The sequence below is a fragment of the Hippopotamus amphibius genome, chromosome 2, assembly GCF_030028045.1.
Source record: "Hippopotamus amphibius kiboko isolate mHipAmp2 chromosome 2, mHipAmp2.hap2, whole genome shotgun sequence".
NCBI classification, from domain to species: domain Eukaryota; kingdom Metazoa; phylum Chordata; class Mammalia; order Artiodactyla; family Hippopotamidae; genus Hippopotamus; species Hippopotamus amphibius.
In genome coordinates, this window is record NC_080187.1 from 32,780,927 (window position 1) to 32,803,548 (window position 22,622).

General features: G+C 41.3%; 1 protein-coding gene across 2 annotated transcripts in view; it reads right to left on the reverse strand.

The window, feature by feature from the left end:
• The window catches only part of LOC130846811 (myb/SANT-like DNA-binding domain-containing protein 3), a 128,870-nt gene that overhangs the window by 73,637 nt on the left and 32,611 nt on the right, over positions 1-22,622 (reverse strand). Inside the window, exon 1 of one of the 2 annotated variants that reach the window (XM_057725270.1) lies at positions 14,394-14,965. The exons of the other annotated variant lie outside the window; for it this stretch is intronic. Within the exon in view, the coding sequence (XP_057581253.1) occupies positions 14,394-14,580 (187 nt within the window). The 5' untranslated portion in view covers positions 14,581-14,965. Of the gene's footprint in view, positions 1-14,393; positions 14,966-22,622 lie in introns of those variants that run through there. 2 annotated transcript variants of the gene reach the window in all.

Sequence of the window (22,622 nt, forward strand, 5' to 3'; positions counted from 1 at the left end):
TAAATTAACCATATTACATTAGTTATCTTCTGATATAAAGATATGAGGAAGACAAACTGTACTCAATATTTCATGATACAAAACCAAAAGCAGTTTACATTAATACTAAACAGCATCCACAGCAGAGATGACTAAAAGTTCTCTAAGCTATATTTAATGGAAGAAATTCACGTGTCACACAATTATCTGACTCCAATGTTTTTCATCGCATTCTGTGTATTGCTGCCAAACGAGCCTTTGTTAAACTCCACTTTGATCATGTTAATCCTCCACCCCAACACCTACAATCATTCCCTGCTGCCTACTTCAGTTCTAAATGCCTCTATGTCGGGATGCTTCAGGCAAGGTGATGGAGAGGACAATCTATTGCAGGATCAGAAAGAAATACCTAGACCTCGAGCTGGGTATTAATGGTACCCAGGGTCTTTCTAGCCCTATCAAAGCTCTTGAACTTCGACACTCTCTCCCTTACTCCTATTTATGACTTCTTTGGCAAATCTGTGTGCTTCCCTCTCACAGACCCATAAACTGAAGTCTCTATATGGTTGCCAGAGGACAGGGACAGAAGAGTATTGGGACCGTTAACAGTTATGGAAATTCTTTTGGGGGAGATGGAAATGCTTTGTAATCAGATCATAGATAGCAGTGATGGTTGCATAATATGCTGAATATATTAAAAAACAGAATTATATACTTTAAAAACGGTGACTTTTACATTATGTGAATTATATCTCAATAGAAAATAAAAAAACTTTAGGAATCAGAGAAAATAATCGTTACCTAAATTTTGGAAAAAAAAAAAAATGAACAGGCATTATAATTTGGTGTTTAAGAGCCAGACCCTAGAATCAGACCTCCTAGATCCATATCCTTAGTAATTTACCACTCTGTGCCTCCATTCCCTCCCCTGTAAAATGGGGACAATAACAGTACCCATCTCATAATGTTGATGAAGGATTAAATAAAAATAGGGAAAGCACTCAGAGCAGTGCATGACACACTCTAAGTGCTATTTAAGTGTTCACTATTATTTTTTTTATTAATACCAGCTCTGCAGAAAGTGTAAAAAATGAGCACTCAAACCAGCTATAAGACTATAAATTGGCAGAACCTCTCACAGGATAATGTGGCAGTATATATAGAAATTTTAATTGTCTCTATGCCTTAACCCCACAATTTTATTCCTAAGAAGACAAAACATACAAAAATGTATGTACAAGATTGGTAACGTCAGCTTTTTTTATATATATAACGGTAAAGTAGAAAACAACCTAAGTGTCCATATGTTGGGAACTAATACATTATTTATGAAATACTATGCAGTCATGAAAGTATGTGGCAGAAATACATACACTGATATGGAAAAACCAAGATCCATTATGAAGTGAAAAAAAGCGGGTTATAAAACTATATAGTTATAATGCAATTTATATTTTGCAACATATACATGTTGACATACGTATTTTAAAATTCTTCACGTATATTCAGTATATTTCCTCCATCAAAAAATTTAAAATATCAATAAATAAATCTAAGCACAAGAAAACACCCTCTGGTTCTATTTTTTTTCTTTTTACTTTTTTAGGCCACACCACGCGGCTTGAGGAATCTTAGTTCCCCAACAAGGGATCAAATCTGGGCCCACAGCAGTGAAAGCACCAAGTCCTAACTACTGGACCACCAGGGAATTCCCATCTCTGGTTCTATTTCAAACCACTCTTCCTTAGTGTCTGCAATACCAAATGGAATGGGAGGTAGCCAAAACCCAGAAGTCACCCACAAAGACAAAAATCTACAAAACAAGCTGCAAGTTGGCACTGAAGAACCTGATATTAAGTATTTTAAAAGAGAATTTTAAAAGGACTTCACAAACTCTGGTGCATTAAAAACAGTTCCAGATTCAGAGTTTTGATTATTTGATTAAGTAACTATATGATTTTGGCCAAACACTAAATCTCTCTGAGAAATCCCAGTTTCCTAGAGCAAAAATGGGTATAATAATCCCTCACAGGATCGCAAAGATTAAACAACATCTTTACAAAAGACCACTGGAAACTATAAAGGCTACTTCTCCCCTTTGGGTGAAACCACCAAAACCAAAACTTTGACACATCCACAACCTTAAACACCAGGAAACATTAATAAAATAGGAAATAATTTTTTAAAAAACTAAGTTTAATTAAATGGCAATTAGGAAGCACTTATGGTCTGAACTTGAAGAAGGAAACAATAGTAAACATAATCCACCACCTAAAAAATATCTCAAACCACTTTAAAGAGAAAAAAACTATGAAAAAATGCACACAAGACACTAAACAAATACTGAGCTGACTTGTGAACAATAGAGAATCTAAATATACAAGGCTATAAACAACAGAATTGAAATAGAAATATCTGCAGTCTAGATTCACTTGTAAAACAATACTATATGAAAGCTGACAAGACAAAATAACCTGTACTTAAAAATTTCAAAAGATCTGACCTGGGAACAATAGTGGTTCCAGGTTAAACAGAATATGTCAAAGCAAACACTAATATCAAGGGAAAAGTTCAAACTTTTTCTATTATAAATTGAAATAGTTTCAGCACAAACATCTTAAGATACTGTAGAGGAAGAATTCCCTGGTGGCGCAGTGGTTAAGAATCCAATGCAGGGGACATGGGTTCAAACCCTGGCCCTGGAAGATCCCACATGCCACAGAGCAACTAAGCCTGAGAGCCACAACTACTGAAGCCCGCTTGCCTAGAGCCCGTGCTCCACAACAAGAGAAACCCCCGAAATGAGAAGCCCGGGAGAAAGTCCATGTGCAGCAATGAAGACCCAATGCAGCCAAAAATAATTAATTAATTAATTAATTTTTTAAAAAAAGATACTGTAGAGGAGAATGGCAATCATCACAGATTTCTTCTTTACATTATTCCATATTCCTCAAATTTCTAATATCAAACAAATACTGCTTTTATAACAAAGAAAAAAGTGGGGTTTTTTTTCCCCTTTTCTTTTCTTTTCTTTTCTAACCATGAAAAAGAAAGTCTCAGAATATTTGCACAAAAATGAGGAGACTGGAGCTGTGGCTGAAAATATAATACCTGCTAAAGTTTCTGAAGGCAGAAGAATATGTTAAGAACTTTAGAACCTGAAATGACTTTTCAAAAAATGATGAAACTACTGAGCCATGAAAAATACACGACACTTGTAAAAAAGAAATAGATTCAAATAGTAACAAAAGATTAACAGTAAATCATCTAATCAACTAAAAGCAAATACTGAGGGAGTTTTAAGATTCAAACATAGAATTTCAAAGTGCATGAGAAGAGAAGTATGCCAACTCCTAAATGCTTCATTTCTTCCATGAGAAGCTAACAATGGAACTAATAGTAGGAATAATGAAAACAGCTCTGTTAAAACAATGTTTCTAACAATGTAAAAAAGCGGGGAGAGGGAAGGAGGAGGTAAATTATCTCCCAATTCAGCTTTTAAAAAATTGAAAATTTACATGCCATTAAAGAAACCACATATTTAGGGAAAAGGAGGGATAACAGATATGAAGATGGTTGGTTATAATAAAAAAGAAAATAACAAGTATTGGCCTGAACATGGAGAAATTAGAATCCTCAGACATTGCAGGTCAGAATGTAAAATAGTGCAGCCACTTTGGAAAACAGCTTGGCAGTTCCTCAAAATGTTAAACATAGACTTACCACGTGACCCACCAATTCCACTCCTAGGTATACACCCAAGAAAACTGAAAACATATGTCCACACAAAAACGTGCACATGAATGTTCACAGCAGCATTATTCATAACAGCTAAAAAGTAGAAACAAACCAAATGTCCATCAGGTGATGAATGGATAAGCAAAATGTGGTATTATCCATACAATGAACTATTATTTGGTCATAAAAAGGAATGAAATTCTGATGCATGCTATGACATGGATGAACCTTGAAAACATTATGCTAAGTGAAAGAAGCCAATCACAAAAGCCACATATTATATGATTTCACTTATACGCAATGTCCAAAATTGGCAAATATATAGCAAAAGATAGATTAGTGACTGCCTAGGGCTGTGGGAGTGGGGTTTGGGGAGTCACTGCTAAAGAATATGAGGTTTCTTTGGGGGAGGACAAAAATGTTCCAAAATGGATTGTGGGGATGGTTGCACAACCTTGTGGCTATACTAAAAACAACTGGATTTTACATCTTAAAAGATAATCACGATAATGGAGGGTAGCACAAATATCACAATTACTTCACTTAATGTAGATGGGTTGAATATCTATGAAAGCACAACGATCTGCATATACATTGGGAAACAAATCTCAACACTTAAAACTAAAAAACACACACAAATCCAAAAAAGAATGGGCAATATTGCAACTTCAGGAGATTCTTTAAACCTGCCTTATACAAAAATTTAAAGCACAACAAAAAATGAAACAAAAACTATTCAATGTATACGTCCCAAATAGAATAACAAAAATACAAGAAAAACTGTGAAAAATAAACCTGTATCATAATTGAAGGCTTCAATGTTTCATTAACAATAGATGATAACACAAAGAATGAAAAGAACAGAACTGACATAAAGCATAAATTAAACCATCTCCCTTGGCAGAGGCCAACTTGGCAGAGTCAGGTTCAGAAATGAAAGATTTAGATAGATCGATATAGATATAGATGTAAGGCAGATGCAGATACATTTAGATATAGAGACTATGATACAGCAAATGTGGTGAAACCTTTAATTGAGAAATGTGAGTATACTACTTGCAAGTTATCTCTAAGTTTGAAATTAAAAAAATATATTTTAATTTAAGTAAAATTAATAGGGGACCAAAAAGCCAAGGAAATAACACTTTCGTTTCTGAGGTGTAAGTATCTTTCACAAAATGCGTTCTCATACTAAAATGGAGAGAGACAGCTAGTTCTAATATGAAAGTCTAGAAATTCTATGACACATTCTTAGACAGCAATGCAAAACCACAAGACAATCTGAAGTATCTAAATTCATAAGTTTTACAACAACGATGAGAGGAATTTTATCATAAATGCCTGTGGTCTTAAGGAAAAAGAAACAATGATCTGTTTCTACCTAAAGACTTCAGACAGGAAAGAAAAGGAAGGCTGAAAAAAGAAGTACTAAAACTAAGATATAAATTTAATAAAGGAAAAATAGATATAAAAATATCATTAGAAAATCAATTATACCCCAATAAAAGTTTTTTTTAAATATCATCAGAGGGGACTTCCCTGGTGGTACAAGTGGTTAAGAATCCACCTGCCAATACAGGGGACACAGGTTCAATTCCCAGTCGGGGAAGATTCCACATGCTGCAGAGCAACTAAGCCCATGCACCACAACTACTGAAGCCCACACTTCTAGAGCCTGTGCTCCGCAACAAGAGAAGCCACTACAATGAGAAGCCTACGCACCACAACAAAGAGGAACCCCTGCTCGCCACAACTAGAGGAAGCCCGTGCGCAGCAACGAAGACCCAATGCAGCCAAAAAAATAAATTTAAAAAACCAGTGATTCTTAACAAAAGAAAAAAGAAAAAAAAAAAAATATATATATATATACCATTAGAGAGCATTTCAAGGAAAATGGTATAGAGTCAGAGATAGCAGGGTAGCTTTCAAACAAGAAGAGGCAGGAGGTAGATTCAAGGAAAGGGTTGAGAAGAAAAAGAACAGAGTGCAGCAGAAGTTGCAAGGAGTACAGGCAGGAGAGGTGTTCAGATGCTAAGGGCTGGAAACTGTAGAAATAAGGATTTGCATCCAATTTGGTGATATGAGTAATAGGAATGAGGGAGGAACACACACCAATATGACCCTCCTCCAAACAGGCTCTCCATCCCAAATCAAGAGCATCACAATTCATCCCGCCTCCTATGACAGGTGATCCAGAAGCTAAGGGGGAAAAAGGTCAATGAAAGGATGGCTGGGTAGGAAATAACAAAGTGAAGAGCTGATACCTCACTAGACAACTTTGGAGGATTTTTGCCATGTGGAAAGAGCCTAATGTTACCAATACCTCCAAGTTTAGAAGGGCAGACCAAAACCTAAATTTTTAAGTGACACCTCAAAGATTTTAATGGTTAACAACCAATGCAATTTTTAAAAATACTGTGCAGGCCAAACAAGTCCTCTGAGTTCTCCCCATTTCCATTACTGTTATCTTTTACCATTCTCTTCCCTTCTCCCTTTCATCTTCACCAATTCCCAGTCTCTTCCCTTCTCCCTTTCATCTTCACCAATTCCAAACTTTGTTTTCTAAAACCACAATGTCACCCAAATCCTTTAAGTTTCCCTTTGTCTTCAGAGCAAGTGTCAAACCTTCAGCTCAGCCTTCAAGGCCTTCCTCTAACATGGAGGCAGTTGTGAGACTTATCTCCTGCTTCAATCCCTACATCCCAGTATCTCCAAATATTCCCCTCACTGCCCATCTCTGTACCTTTTCTAACATCATTCCCCTGGCCCAGAGAATACTCTTTCTGACTCTCCTCAGTTTCCACATTCATTCAGTCATTAATTCCGCAAAGAAACATGGGATGGGCATCTAATTTTGTGCCAGACACAGTTCTAGGCACAGATGATACAGCAGTGAACAAAACACACAGAAATCCCTGCCCACATGGATCTACACAGAGGAGTCAGAGAATAAGTAACATGTATAACAGGTCACACAGGAAAAGGTGCTTTGGAGCAGGAAAAAAACAAATGAAGATTAGGGTGGGAGAGGGGCAGAAGGGGTGGAAGGTGGAAAAGGTTACAATTGTAAGGCATCATTTTGAAAGTGATATTAAAGATGTGAAGGAGCTGAGGGGATAAATAACTGGGACACAAAGGTTCCAGGCAAAAGGAACATCAAGAGCAAAAGCCTTAGGCAAGAGTGTAGCTGGTGTTTCAGGCCGATATTCTACACTGCCTGTAAAGCCCAGCTCGAATGCCACTTATTCAGGGAAAGTGTTTTTGATTCCTAGAAATAGGAATTATCCATTCCCTCAACACTGTATCTTCCTTAGGGCCATTGTACAGTTGAAACCTCACTGATCAATTAATCATAAAAGTCAGGTAGAGCAAGGAATCACTTTTTAAATGACACATACATATTATAACCATTTTTACCTTCAAACATATAAATGCACATTCATTTTCCCATGTAGCATCAAGACCTTTTCCTTGAGTATGGGTCCTCCCCACTTCCTTGGATAAATCACACTCATAATCCATTATCTACAATGTCCATTCTCCTCTCTGTTACAGTAGAATGGGAGTTAAAAATATCTGCAAAGTTTTCTAGGAGCAGAATCCTTTCAGAGATTTATAAGGTTTCCCCAATCTGTTTCAGTTATCTTAACCACAACTCTAATTCACTGAAATGCAATTCTTTCAGCTTCATGCCTTTATCAAGTCTTTCCAAAGCAATCCATAAAAACAATTCCTTTTGCATTCACATTTCATCTATTTGAGAAATATTTATTAATTTATACTCACAAGTACCACTGGTATAAATAAATTTGAGAAGAAACACAACTGATACTTGGTAAGCAGAGAAATCAAATGATACACAGACAAATGAGAGCTAACCTACCGCTGGAGCATCTCTGTGCTGTGGCATTTGGACAGTATGGTTTACTAAGGGAATGTTTAATACAGAATTTTAAAATCAACCTCAGCAAAGGATCTGAATAGACATTCCTCCAAACAAGATATATAAGTGGGACTTCCCTGGTGGTGCAGTGGTTAAGAATCCGTCTGCCAAAGCAGGGGACATGGGTTCGAGCCCTGGCCCGGGAAGATTCCACATGCCTAGGAGCAACTAAGCCTGTGTACCACAACTACTGAGCCTGCACTCTAGAGCTCGAGAGCCACAACTGTTGAGCCCACGTGCCACAACTACTGAAGTTCACGCACCTAGAGCCCATGCTCCACAACAAGAGAAGCCACCACAATGAGAAGCCCACGCACCGCAAAAGAAAGTAGCCCCTGCTCCCACAACTAGAGAAAGCTCACACACAGCAACAAAGACCCAACACAGCCAATAAAAATAAATAAAAAATAAATTTTTAAAAAAAGATATATAAGTGGCCATTACCCATATAAAAATGTGCTCAACATCATTAGTCATTAGGGAAATGAAAATCGAAATCACACTGATCCACAACTTCAACCAGGACTCCAACTAGGACAACCATAATCAAAAAGACAATAACAAGCGTTGGAGAGGACGTGGAGAAATGGAAATCCTCATACATTGCTGGTGGAAATCTAAAATGGTTGCAGCTGCTTTGGGAAACAGTTTGCCAGTTCCTCAGAATATTAAGCAGAGTTAAACAAGATAAATGAAAACATATGTCCACACAAAAACTTGCACCTGAATGTTCACAGCAGCATTATTCATAACAGCCAAAAAGTGTAAACAACCCAAATGTCCAAAAACTGACGTAAAACCAAAATGTGCCATATACATTCATACCATGGACTATTACTCAACCATAAAAAGGAATAAAGTTCTGATACATGCTACAACATGGATGACCCCTGAAAACGTCATGCTAAGTGAAAGAAGCCAGTCACGAGAAGCCACATACTGTATGATTCCCTTTATGTGCAACATCCAAAATGGGCAGATCCATAACGTCAGAGAGAAGATAAATAGTTGCTAAAGGCTGAGGGGAAAGAGGAACATGGAATCACTGTTAATAGGTATGGGATTTCTCTTTGGGGTGAAATGTTCTGGAATTACATAGTGGTGATGGCTATACAACTTTGTGACTATACTAAAAATCACTTAACTGTACGCATTTAAAAAATTTAAATGCTGTCAGTGTTCAATAAATGCTTACTATTGAGGGGGGTGGGAGGAAGAGGGAGAAAGCCCAGATGTACTAAATAGAAATTTCCTGTGTATATTTATAACAGGCTAATTAGCCACTTCTGTTGGAACATAAGACCTTTGAGGGCAGGGCTGACCTCTCATATACTTCCCTTAATATCTAGTATATTAGATTATACTAAGCAGGTATTCAACCGAGGTTCACTAAATAAGTTAATAAACACCCACGTAGTACATACCAGGGATCTAGAAGTGTCCCGATCAAGATTTTATACTAATTAGGAAAAATTCACTTTTTACTCCCCCAAATCCTGAATTGCCACTAACAAAGCACTTCCCTTAAGTCCCATTTGTTTATTTTCATTTCCATCATTCTAGGAGACATATCCAAAAAAATACTGCTGCAATTATATCAAAGAGTGTTCTGCCTATGTTTTTCTCTATGAGTTTTATAGTATCTGGTCTTACACTTAGATCTTTAATTCATTTTTAGTTTACTTTTGCATATGGAGTTAGAGAATGTTCTAATTTCATTCTTTTATTGACTGATTGATTGCTACATCTTGAAGCTTGCAGGATCTTAGTTCTCTGACCAGGGATCAAACTTGGGCCCCAGCAGTGAAAGCGCCGAGTCCTAACCACTGGACCACCAGGGAATTCCCTCTAATTTCATTCCTTTTTTTAAAATAAATTTATTTATTTATAAACGTATTTATTTACTTATTTACTTAATTTTATTTATTGGCTGCATTGGGTCTTGGTTGCTGCACATGGGTGTCCTCTAGTTGATACTAGCGGGGGCTACTCTTCGTTGTGGTGCACGGGATCTTCATTGTAGTGGCTTCTCTTATTGTGGAGCACAGGTTCTAGGTACATGAGCTTCAATAGTTGTGGCACATGGGTTCAATAGTTGTGGTTCACAGGCTCTAGAGCACAGGCTCAATAGTTGTGGCGCACGGGCTTAGCTGCTCCACGGCATGTAGAATCTTCCCAGAGCAGGGCTCCAACGGGTGTCCTCTGCATTGACAGGCAGATTCTTAACCACTGTGCCACCCAGGAAGTCCTAATTTCATTCTTTTACACGTAGCTGTCCAGTTTTCCCAGCACCATTTATTGAAGAGACTGTCTTTTCTCCATTGTATATTCTTCCCTCCTTTGTCATAGATTATTTGACCATAAGTGCGTGGGTTTATTTCTTGGCTTTCTATCCTGTTCCATCGATCTATATGTCTGTTTTGGTGCTAGTACCATACTGTTTTGATTATTGTAGCTTTGTAGTATAGTCTGGAGTCAGGGAGCATAATTCCTCCAGCATAATTCTTTCTCAACATTGTTTTGGCTATTCAGAGTCTTTTGTGTTTCCATATAGATTTTTTAAATTTTTGTTCTATTTCTGTGAAAAATGCCATTGGTAACTTGATAGGCATGGCACTGAATCTATAGGTTGCCTTGGCTAGTATGATCATTTTAACAATACTGAGTCTTCCAATCCAAAAACACAGTATATCTTCTCATCTGTTTCTGTCATCTTCAGTTTCTTTCAACAGCGTCTTACAGTTTTTGGAATACAGGTCTTTTGCCTCCTTAGGTAGATTTATTCCTAGGTATTTTACTCTTTTTGATGTGATAGTAAATGGGATTGCTTCCTTAATTTCTCAACAAGGCACTTCTCTTAATCTGAAGTTTATGTCATCCATTTATATCATTCTTACCACCACCACATTCCAGAGGGTCTACTTCTAATTCCCATGATATTTTAAAAACCTACTTCAAGTTCCCTACCTTACGTCTCTCACTAATGCAGCTTGTTGGTCTCTGAATGTTTTTCTTTCTCTTTAACCCCATTCCCTAAGACATCAATGTCTCACATGTTTAGCCTCATTTATTCTTCTCTAATACTCTAGAGCCAGAAAGGACTATTATCAATATCTTCACATCACAAACAAAAAAGGGGGGGGAGCACGTCTATGGTCACCTGGTCTCCTGTGTTCAAGGTTCATTTTTCTTCACATAAATCATGTATTTCCAAACTTTCTTCTCTTCGGATGAACACGGAGCTTTCTGATAAGTTAGATTTTTAAAAGAATAAGTATAAATAAAAAGATATAAAATCAAAACAATAAGATAAGACCAGAATGAGTGGAGAACTGACACAAAAGGACAATTTTTTTTTTAAAGGCTTGTTTAGAACAAGAGGAGATAAATAAATGGCCCGCTGCTTAGGGAAGATGTAATATCAAGAGACAACAGGGACAATGCAGATCCTTTCAGTTTCTTCTTTGCTTTGGTAATCTTCACCAAAGAGCATGACCTTCAGACTGGGAAGGGTAGAACCCTGATAAAACAGAGCTAACATCTAAGATAAGTGGCATGGAAAGTGAACAGTAATGGAATAGAGGGCTAGTTCAAAAGAATTTGTTTTCTGATCCAAACATATCACGCTCCATGATACTGAAAAAACTTTAAGATCTCACTGCTGATTATCTAAGCTATTTTGACAAGGCGCCAGAAGACCAGAAATGAAAGAATACATTCTCAATTTTCAAAAAAGGAGAAATGGACATCCAAAAAAAATACCCATAGTTAAAGTTGCCACATTTCCACTGAAAAACTCTAGAATGGGTACATAAGTTTTTGAACACAAGGAAAAGAAAAAGCCACCATGGGCTCTTGATTAAGGCAGACTATACAACATTTGCTTTTTGATATGATTACTAAAATGGAAAAGGGATAATACAAACATATTGATTCTAACAAGACGATCTGAGAGAATCTTTTAATGATAAGGCTGGTGAGCAAAATGGGAAAATGTTGAACAGCACAAGCTCAAAAAGCTGTAAAATGCAACTAGGGAGGATGCACAGCTGGCTGAACATCTGGTTGATTAATGTATCAACAGCAACCAATTTGGAAGGACGTCTACAGTAAAATATCACAGAGTTCCATTCTTTTCCATGATCTAGACAGCTTCTATTAATTTAATAAAGCCATAAATCTGTTCTTCACATTTACAAGGGCCACAAAGCTGTGAGTGACCCAACTCACACAGCCAAACAGAATCAGGCTTCAGAAAGGTCAGAGTAGGCTGAAATGATGGTCCAAAACCCAAAATGAAAAACAGAGAGTCAAGGCCAGCATTTCATTTTAAAACTCAAACATGTATAGGAGTAAACTTTGTGGAAAACACCTGGGTAATAAAAGCTACTAAAAAAAAAAAATCTATGCACAATCTCAAGCTGCATTAATACATGCATATGTTCAGACTGGAGTACTGTAGTTCTCTAATTAATCAACTTAAAAAATTTTATTTTTCATGTGAATTATTCCCAGATCATCATCCTAGAAAGTTATGACAAGAATCTATTTCCAAATCTCATTTAGTTAAAACTCTAGCTTAAGACCCAGAGTAATTCAAGTATATCTTAGCATTAGAAAACATTTTATTGATTAGCCTAATTTATTGTTATATATATCAAAATATCATTATACCCTTGAAAGAAGGCTCAGATATTATTAAACCCAAATCCCTCTTTCAATAAAAGAGGAAACTAAGAAAAATTAAGTAACTTGCTCCAAATCGCACAGTTGCTTAGCAAGGGCTATAATCCCCAAATCAGTCCCTTTTTCCACACCATGTGGGTTTCCAGCCCTCTATGTCCTTTCCTAAAACTTGTACTATCTACTAAAGAGTTACAAAGCATACACAAAAACATGCATAAATACACACTTTATTTTGCTAATGACAAATTAGCTCAGCAAGAATAACCACAAGCACATTAGCTGATAAAATATTTGACATGGTGTGATCACTTACAAGTTTGATAAACAATATTTGCTACAAAAAGGCACTCATATACAAATGACTTATTCTTAACCATTAAAGTGTGATCATGTATTGAAGTATTATCCCATATTCCACTTAACATTAGAAAAATAAAGTATAAGTTATTACATGGATGGAAAAGCTTTCAATGGACATGCTATTGTTTACTGTGTTCATAACCCCTCCATTATAAAACATGCCATTATGAAAATCATTAAAAGATCTTAGACCTTCAAACCTAAACAGCAGGCCAAAGGTTTTCTTCATTTAGGGCAGCATAAGCATCTGTGCTGAGGCCCTCTTGCTCCCTCCTCACTCCCCCAAAAACAATGTCCCTTCAAGAGCCCTTCGGGTACAAAGGTTGTCCGGCAGGCCGACCAGCGGATTCCCTGTGGCCTGACCGCCACCCTCTCTTCCCCTCCTCCTCCCACCCCCCATGCCTCCTCTCCCATCCTTGGTTTAAAGAAGACAAGTGGAGAACTGAGAATTAATAAAAGGGCAAGTTAGCAAGGCTGTGACATGATCACCAGCATCTGCCAGGCCAGCTCCAGGAAGACCTACCCACCCCTAAATGAGACCTGGAAGCCTCTCCTTGCCTCAGGGCTCCTCTGGGACCCGTTGTGAAAGGAAGAGGGAACTTTACTGCCAGGATACCCTCCTCCTCAGTCCCATCCATTAGAGGCCAGCAAGCTCTTTGTTTCCAACAGCTGGCGGGGGCGGGGGGGGGGGGGGGGCAGACGGACTTGGTGAGAGGGGAGAGGTCACTCCCTTGCTGCCGTGGCTGCCAATCTCCAGGCCCTCCCGCAAAACAGACAAACGCACGCACAGGATCACTCTTCGGAACCGGTTTCCTCTTTCCACACCACCTTAACCTGGGTCACACCTTGCTACACAGAAGCACTCTCTGAAACCGAATTTACCTCCTTGTATTACCCAAATCCTACACAGGATGATTCCCTAGCTAACCTCCCTCTGAATCGACACAAACGAGGTTCACTCCAGGACCCCCATCCTTCCTCCTCAATGCATACCCCCGGCACATCCCTGAGCCCCCGGCTTCACTCAGCACAACACACAAAAACAGAGGGTCACTTCCTCGGGCCCGACTTCCCCTGCTCATATCCACAGACCCGGGGTCACTCCAAGCCCCAAGCGCGCACCTCTCAATCCAAAACACACACACACACACACACACACACACACAGTCACTCTATATGGCCAATCTGCGTCCCCTGGGCCACCCGCCCCCTTTACCCACACGATCCCTCCGAGACCCCAGTGCCCCTCACCGTCACACTCTCACACACACACACACACACACACACACACACACACACACAGAAAAGCCCTGCCTGAGGCCGCCCTCTCTCCCCTGAGCCTTCACAACACAAACACGCGCTCCCGCGTGTACACCCACGATTACACCGAGCGCGCCGGCCGGCTGCCTCCCCCTCGCCCGCCGGGCCTCACCTCCTCCCAACGCGCCCGGCCGCCCGCGCCCAGCCACTCGGCACACACGGACGCGTGCACAGCCACTCCCCGGCCCCAGCCCGGTCCCCAAGCCCACACCGCGCGCTCGCGCCCTGCCCCGCGTCCTCGCTCACCCTCGGCCCCACTGCCGGGACCCCCGCGCCGGGGCCCGGCCCAGCCGGGTCGCGGGGACCGAGAGGGGGCGGAGGGAGGGAGGGAGGGAGGGGCCGCAGGGGCGCGCTCCGGTAGTCCTACCTGAGCAGTTGATGCTCTTGCCTTTGCCGCCGGGACAGTCGCCGCCGCCGCCACCCGGGGGCTGGTTGGACGCGCGGCTCCCGGGCAGAGAGAAGGCGAAGAGCAGAAGCACCGACGTGTAGCAGCAGAAGGCGAGCGGGGGCGCGGCCGGCAGCCGGAGCGGCGCCTCAGCGGCCGCGGCGCCCATGACTGGCGCCCCTGGACGGCGGGAAGCGCAAGGGAGCGCAGGCCCGGGGCATCCAGCCGCGCGCCGGGAGTCCCACCGCCGCCTCGGCGTCTCCTACCAGCCGCGCCGCTGCGCCCGGGAGCGGCCCCTCAGCATCCCCGCCCCGCCCGCAGCGCCCGCCAGGCCCGGGCCCGCAGCGCTCGGGACGGAGTCGGAGGGTCGGGGCGGGTGCGCGCGAGGGAGCGAGCCCGCGCGGGGGAGACGGAGGCCCGGGGACGAGCGGGCGCGCGCCCGGCGGGCGGGGGTCGCGGGGCGGGGGTCGCGGGGTGGGGGCAGGCCCAGCCCCTCGCTCGCCGCCTCGCCTTCCCTTTGTGTCCGCGGCCGTCGTCGCCGCCGCGTCACAAAGACCCCGGCCCGCCCGGCGAGGGGCGCGTGACAGAGCCGCCGGCGGGAGGGGTGGCTGCGACCCCGCCCCGCGCACACCCCCAGCGCTCGCGCCGGCGGCCCCGCCCCCGCCCGCGGCCGGCGCCGCCTCCGGGGGAGCTATTGTTCCTGCGGCGGGGCGGCAGCGCTGGGGGCCGGGGGCGCGGCCGCCCTGTGGTCTGGCCGGCGCGGGCTGGCGGGCGCCGAGGGGGCTCCGAAGGCGTTCCCTTCACAGACGTTTTTGCCCACCTTTGTGAGCATTTTTGAAGCGTTTCCTGGGCCCAGCAGTCGGGTTGGGGAAAGGGCGGGTGGTCTATGATATAGCTGTTTTCTAGGTGAAGAAACTGAGCCGCGGAAAAGGGAAGGTGACTTGTACAAGGTCACCTACGAGGAAACCGGCAGGACCCCAGAATTGGAACTCAAGTTCTGACTCCAGCTTTGTAGTTCTTAGAGATGGGGGTCAACGGCTAAATTACTCGGATCCTTACCCCCACTCTGTTCCCGCAAACACCAACTGAATTTAAAAGAGTTTTTAAAATTCTGTATTGCCCTCTGCCACTGATAATAGCTAATATTTAGATAGGATTTGCTACATGCAAAACCTGGACAAAGTTCTTTCCGTGAATTCCCTCCAGTTCTTTTTTACAGCCCTGCAAGGGATGTTCATTCTCATCCACAGAGGAGGAAGTTGGGACCCAGAGAGGTAAGGTGATCTGACTCCCAATCCAGTGCTCTTCCTAGCACATTATGCCCGCCACGGGCGGTAAGATTAGGGACTGAATTGTTTGAACTTCCTCTACTTTTTTCATTCTATTATTGCTGACTCTCATCCTCCAAACGAATTTTTAAATCTCATTGAAAAACTGATAAACTTGACTCATAAAATTTTTTAATGCGTGGAAAGCCACTACAAGCAAAGCCACATTAGGGATAATATCATCAGTGTAAATAGGAGACAATATATTTAATATAAATCAGGAAGAAAAAGTTGACATAATAGAAAAATGGGAAGCTAACATCTTAGTCACATAAAATACAATGAATACATGAAAAGATATTTAAACCCACTACTAGTAAAAGGCAGATTAAACCTACAAATTTTTTTTCCTATTGATGACTAAGAAGAGTTAAAAGAAGTGACAAAACCTAGCACTGTTAATTTATATGTCTGAGGAGGGCAATCAAAAACCTTTAAAATGTTTATCCTTTAATCTAACAATTCCATGTATTGGAATTTTGCCTAAAGAAATAATTGGAGAAGTGCACAAAAGGTCTATATGGATAGCCATCACAGCGTTTTTATAATAGTAAATATAATCTAAATGTCCATCTGTGAGAACTAAAGTATGGTACCTCTTTGTACAATGGAGTATTATGCAGCTTTAACAGTGAGATTAGGTTAGTGTTTACTTGCATGGAAAAAAAGGATACTAATGAGTATGTGTAAGAAAATCCTATTTTTCTAAAATAGGCGTGTGTAAGTTCACAAGAATATACAGCAATATATTAGCAGTGGTTATCTCTGCAAGGTGGGCTTATGAATAAAAGATTCCTGTCCTTTATACTTTTCTATATTGTTCAGATTTTCTTAAATGAAAATTTTTATTGTTATAACTTTAAAAAGCTATTTTCTTTTAAGTTATACTTTCATCATGCTTTTTATATAAATTCACATTTGTCACATTTTATTAAGATTGCCTCAAACCTCTAAACTGGGCAATGGCATGGCAATTATTACACCTAAAATTCAACTGGCTTCTACATCGGGTGTGATCTCAGGTTCCTAACTGCAAAGCCAAAGCTGAAGGCTGCTTCTCAGACCACCACTTCAGCAGCTTCTCCACTAAACTTGACCTCCCCAGTGATTTTTTTTTTCCTACCATGTGTTTCGGCTCTCCCAGCCCCAGCCTTCTGCTTTTAATTTTCATTTGACTGCTAACCATAACCCAGGCAGAAATACTAAGAGGAGACAAGCCTTAAATAAAAAGCAAAAACCCTATGGCCATAAATCACAGATAATTTACTTCTGTATCTTTCTCCAAATCAGGTAAGAAAAATTCAACACAGATTTCTCAAAAGTTTTCAAACTGAAAAGGATCATACTTCAGAAACAGTTCTCTGACTTCAATCATCCAGTCGCAGAGAGGAAAAAAGATCTTAAGAGGTACAAACTACCATGTATAAAATAAATAAACCACAAGGATATGTTGTACAGCACAGGGAATATAGCCATCATTTTATAATAATTTTAAATGGAGTATAATCTATAAAAACTTTGAATCCCTGTGTTGTACACTTGAAACTAATATTGCAAATCAACTATACCTCAATAAAAATTTTAAAGTTAAAAAATCTTAGTGGTCATCTAATAGCACACCCATCACATGCTTTAATATTGGTGACCCCAAAATGTCAGATAATGAAAGAGTGGGGGACTCACTACATAAACACCACCCAGAGAGTTTTAAAAGAATATAGATTTCTGAGTACCACTCCAGATATTCTGGAGGAAGCTTAAGTATCCCTTATTTATTTTAAAGTTCTCTAACTCACGTGCACTGGCAGTTTGGAAACCCCTGGCCTAACCTTATCAGTCAGTTATTGCTCCATAACAAACAACCACAGAAGGTCAGCAACGTGCCATAGTAAACATTCATTTCTCATAGGTCTGGAGGTTGACTCTCTATAGGCTTGGATGGATGGCCCTGCTCTAAACTGCGGATTCAGCTGGTCTTGGCTCCTGTGTGCGGGTTGAGTTCTGATCTTCTCCCGGAGTATTCACTTTGGGGCCCCAGCTGAAAGGGCGGAAGCTACCTGGGGGAAGCTCTTTTTATGGAGGTGGCAGTGGTACAAGGGGCATGCCCAACTGTGCAAGCACTTTTCACACCCCTGTTTGTACATGTCTGCTAACATCGCACTGGCTAAAGCAAGTCTCATAGCTGAGCCCAAGAAGGAGCGACTATGGAATGAACATTTTTAACAATAATCTATCAGAGATCCTACACTTGAACACCATTAATTATACTCTATCAGAATGTTTTCAGTTCCAAGTAACAGAAAACACAACCCAAATTATCTTGAACAAAACGACATTTATTGGCTCAGGTTTAAAAAAATAAATAAAATAAAGCCAGAGATAGTGCAGTCTCCTATGAGTTGGTTTTTGTCCTCAGTAAAGTTTCATTCACGGAAAACACTGCATTCCTGCAAGAAATCTTTGTGAGCATCCGCACTGCACGCTAGGCATCACAGTAGCCTCTGAGGCAAGAGATAGTCCTGCCTTGCTGGGGTGGTGGGAAGCCCCCTCCTCCCCTCCCCCCCACCATGGGTGTATGTGGGGGGAACATCTAAAAACTAATCATTACAACTCAGTGTGATAAACACTAAATAAAAATAGAGTCAGGGTGGGAGGAGAAGGAGTAAATGGCAAATCCTACTTCACACTCCCAACCTAGCCAATATTCTGGCTTTTCTGGACCTCCTGCTGGAGGGTCTAGCTGCATAATGAAGCCCTGATAAGCGGTAATGAGAACTCAGGGACTGACAAATTGGCCCTAGTAGGAGAGAATCACAGTACTTGAGTTCAGTCCAGAAACACTGGAATGATTTTTGGTGCAGCACCGGTGCAAGCATGGGATTGACCTCTGACCCAACTCGAGAAATTGGACTCCACTTCCCAGAGAGAGGGGTCTTTGTAAGAAGTGAAAGAAGTGGGGAGTTCCCTAGTGGCCTAGTGTTTAGGATTTCGGGCTTTCACTGTCATGGCCTGGGTTCAATCCCCGGTGGGGGAACTGAGATCCGGCAAGCCATGCAGCACGGCCAACAACAACAACAACAAAAAGAGTGGATAGAGTCATTCATTCATTCAGCAAATTTACACTGAAGGTCTACTCCTAGTCCCTGAAAATACAGTGATGAGTACAACAGATCTGGTCCCTGTCCTTATGAAGTTTACAGTCAAATATTAATCAAATAGTTATACAGGGAATTCCCTGGCAGTCCAGTGGTTGGGACTCTGGGCTGTCACTGCTGAGGGCCTGGGTCCAGTCCCTTTTGGGAGAACCACAAGGTTCGATCCCTTGTGGGATTCCACAAGCCGAGCAGCGCAGCTAAAACAAAACAAAACAAACAACAACAGAAAAAAACAGTTATACAAATAAAACTGCAACAATGTTGACAGAGGCCATGAAAGGGAAGGTCAGAGGTTTCCCTGAAAGAATGATACTTGTGCTAAAATCAGGAGGATGAGTAGGAGTTAACTAGGTGAAGAGGGAGCATTCCAGGCAGAGAGAACATCAGAGCAAAGGGCTGCAAATTCTAGGGTCTGAATGCCAGCCAGCACAGTGAGGACAGAAAACAAGACCAACTGGTTTTAAACTTCATTCAACAAATATTTACTGAGCACCTACTATGCACTGTTCTAGATGCTGAGAAACAGCAGTAAACAAAACAAAGTCTCTATTTCTCATGGAAATTATAGTCTAGTTTGAGAGACCACATAATAACAATATTGGTGGAAGAGAATAATTGTTGGGTTGAGCCAAAACAATAGTAACTACAATTCACTGAAGACTTGCTGCATCCCAGGTACTGCCAGGCACTTCCTATTTGTTGTCACTACTTTTTCCACCTACCCTGTTGGTAGGTATTAGTTCCATTTTATAGATGAGGAAACTGAGGCTCATGAGATTAAGTAACCTACCTAAACTACAAAGCTAGGAAGTTGGAGTTACCTGGCCCCACCACATCAATGAGCGTGAGGTGGAGAAGCACCATCACCTGATACAAGATGGAGCAAAGATTGGCACCACTGATACTGCAGCCACCAAGGGGTGTGCGCAAGCCATCCTGAGCCCTCTGTCAGTGCATCAGGAGACTTTTGTTGGGGCTTCTTGTGATTACATGCAGGGATTATTGTGATTACATTGCTTGTAATTACGTTACATTACAACTCCAGTTGAAGGCACCATTCTTGTTACCCACGTGGCCTTAATGATCCTCAATTCTGTAGATGGGCAGAAGCCAAGGAGGCTAGGGTTACAGATATCTGAACAAAAAGTGCTATGGGAATCCAAAGAGGTAGCCTCACTCTGCCTGGAGGAGAACAGGCTTCACCACTATAATTCTGTCAATCTGAAAGGCTTCTCACCCAAACAGTCCCTGTGAGTGGGTAGAGAGACGGAGAAGGCATCTCTGGGTTTTTCCTGCAGGTCTTTTTGCCATTCAATTCTTTGGTATTGCTCTGAATACAGAATGAAGATTTTCTCCATCTTTCAGCAAAGGGAAATTTTCAGCTGCAATTCAAAAATCTCTCCAAGGGTTTAACTCATAAAGGGTTGTACCAAAGAAATAGCTCCTCTGACAAATACAATCACACATAGATTGTAGTAAGAGGTAAAGCATAGTAATTCAGAGTGTAAGCTCTGCAAACAAACCATCTGGTTTTGCATCTTAACTCTGCCACTTGCTAGCTTAATGACCTTGGGCAAGTTACTTCAATTCTCTAGGCCTCAGTTTCATAATCTGTAACATGGAAATAAAATTTTAACTTAATTCACAGGATTGTTGTAAAGATAAAATGGATTTGCATAGGTAAAGTGCTTAGAACAATGCTTAGTACATTGTAAGTATTCAATCAATAATTGGCTAGAGGTAGTAGTGGCATAATAAGCAAATAAATGTTAGCTGTTATGAGTGGCAGTAGCCATGAACTGCGTTTATATACTAGGCTAAGAGCTCTACATGTATTATCTAATGTAATGCTCCCAAAAACCTAATGGGAAAGGTGCTATTGTTATCCTCATTCTGTAGATCAGAAAACTGAGGTTCGAAGAAGTTAATGATTTGTCCAAGGTTAAACAGCTAACGGGCAATAGGACTGGGCCTCAAATAGAATCAGACCTTAGAGTTAAAGTTGGCAGTCAGAAGAGCTCATCTGAGGGACTTCCCTAGCAGTCCAGTGGTTAAGACTCTGTACTTCCAACGCAGGGGGCACAGGTTTGATCCCTGGTCAGGGAACTAAGATGCCACATGCCTTGTGGTGCAGCCAAAGATTTAAAAAAGAAAAAGAAAAACAAAAGAGCTCATCTGACCTGGCTGGCTGCTAGAGAGACCTGCAGGAGAGCAGCCTGGTAACTGGCAGAGGCGGTCAAGCTCCTGGAAGGGAAAGTTGTGACAATTAGCCAGGTGGGTCAAAGAGAAGGGACACAAGGTTCCAGGCAAGAGCCTGGGAACTTGAGAATGGCATCCATTGGGCTAAGAATCATGAAAGAGAGATAAAGTAAGGAGTTAAGTACAAGGAGGAATAAGAGTGAGTCAAATGGAGCTAAATAATTCTATTTTACCATTGTGTGTGTTTAAGTATGTCAGTTTGACTCTGTATGTACACATATGTACTGAGCATATGTCATTTGCCTGTGTGTGTATATATGTAATGAGTGTATCAGCTTGCCTCTGTATATATGCATAAGTGCCAAGCATATGTCCTTTTACTCTCTATGTGCATATGTAGGGAATGAGTATATATAAGGTTGCCTCTGGGAGAATGTGTATGTCTTCATATCTGAGTGTGACAGCTGGACCCTGTGTTTGTACATGCACATTTACATGTGTGTATCCATGTACACATTACTGTATACAGCAACTCATCAGTACATGTACATGTGAACTTGAATTGTGTCAGTGGTTTTATAACTCTTCTCCTTTGGCAACCAGTTGAAAATTATTCCCTACAGTCTGATGGCCTTGGGATTCAGCATCAGGGTCAGCATGGTTAGACTCAGCACTTGGTCTGAGTTCCTTATTAAGGGAGTTGTAAAAGTGAAACAGCAAGACCACATTCTAAAGCTGTTTCTCTCAAAGCAGAACAGTAGTGGTGAGACTTTGGGCAGCTCTGATAGTGGTGACTTCAACAACAATGAAAGCAGGGATCAGGGCAGAGCATGGAGAGCAGTGACAGTAGTGCCATTCATCCAGCATTCATCCAACAATATATAGAGATTGCCCATTACGTGCCAGGCAGTCGTGTTAGGATGAGGATGCAGAGGTGAACCAGACAGACACAGTCCCTGTCCTGTCGTCTAACAGGGAGTCAGACTTTAAACAATTATTACAATTATGAAGGGTATTGCAAAGGATGTGTGAAAGCATCAGATAGGGACCCTTACCTCCTAGGGGTTGGGTACTAGTATTCAAGGAAAGCTCCCCCTAAGAAGTGATATTTAAGCCAAATCTGGAAGACTGATGAAGAGTTTGAAGGGAGTAGAGAGGGAACAGTATTCTCTGAAGAAAGTTCAATATGTAAGAATGATAAAGAACATGGCAAGTTTAAGAAACAGAGAAAAGGTAGCTGTGGTTGAAGCCCGGAGAGTGAGGAGGCAGATGACACAAAGGATGAAGTTAGAGACCAGAGCACACATGGCCTTTTAAGCCAGAACAGGGATTCAGACTTGATCCTAAGATTATGAAGGGGGAATAACCTGCTCAGATTTATGTTCTTAAAAGATTGCTTGGTTATGAAACATTGTAAATCAACTATACTTCAATTTAAAAAAAGATTACTTGGTTATATGCATGAACTGTAAGGTATGTTAATTATATCTCAAATGACACTATTGAAAAATAGCTTGGGCTGCAGTATG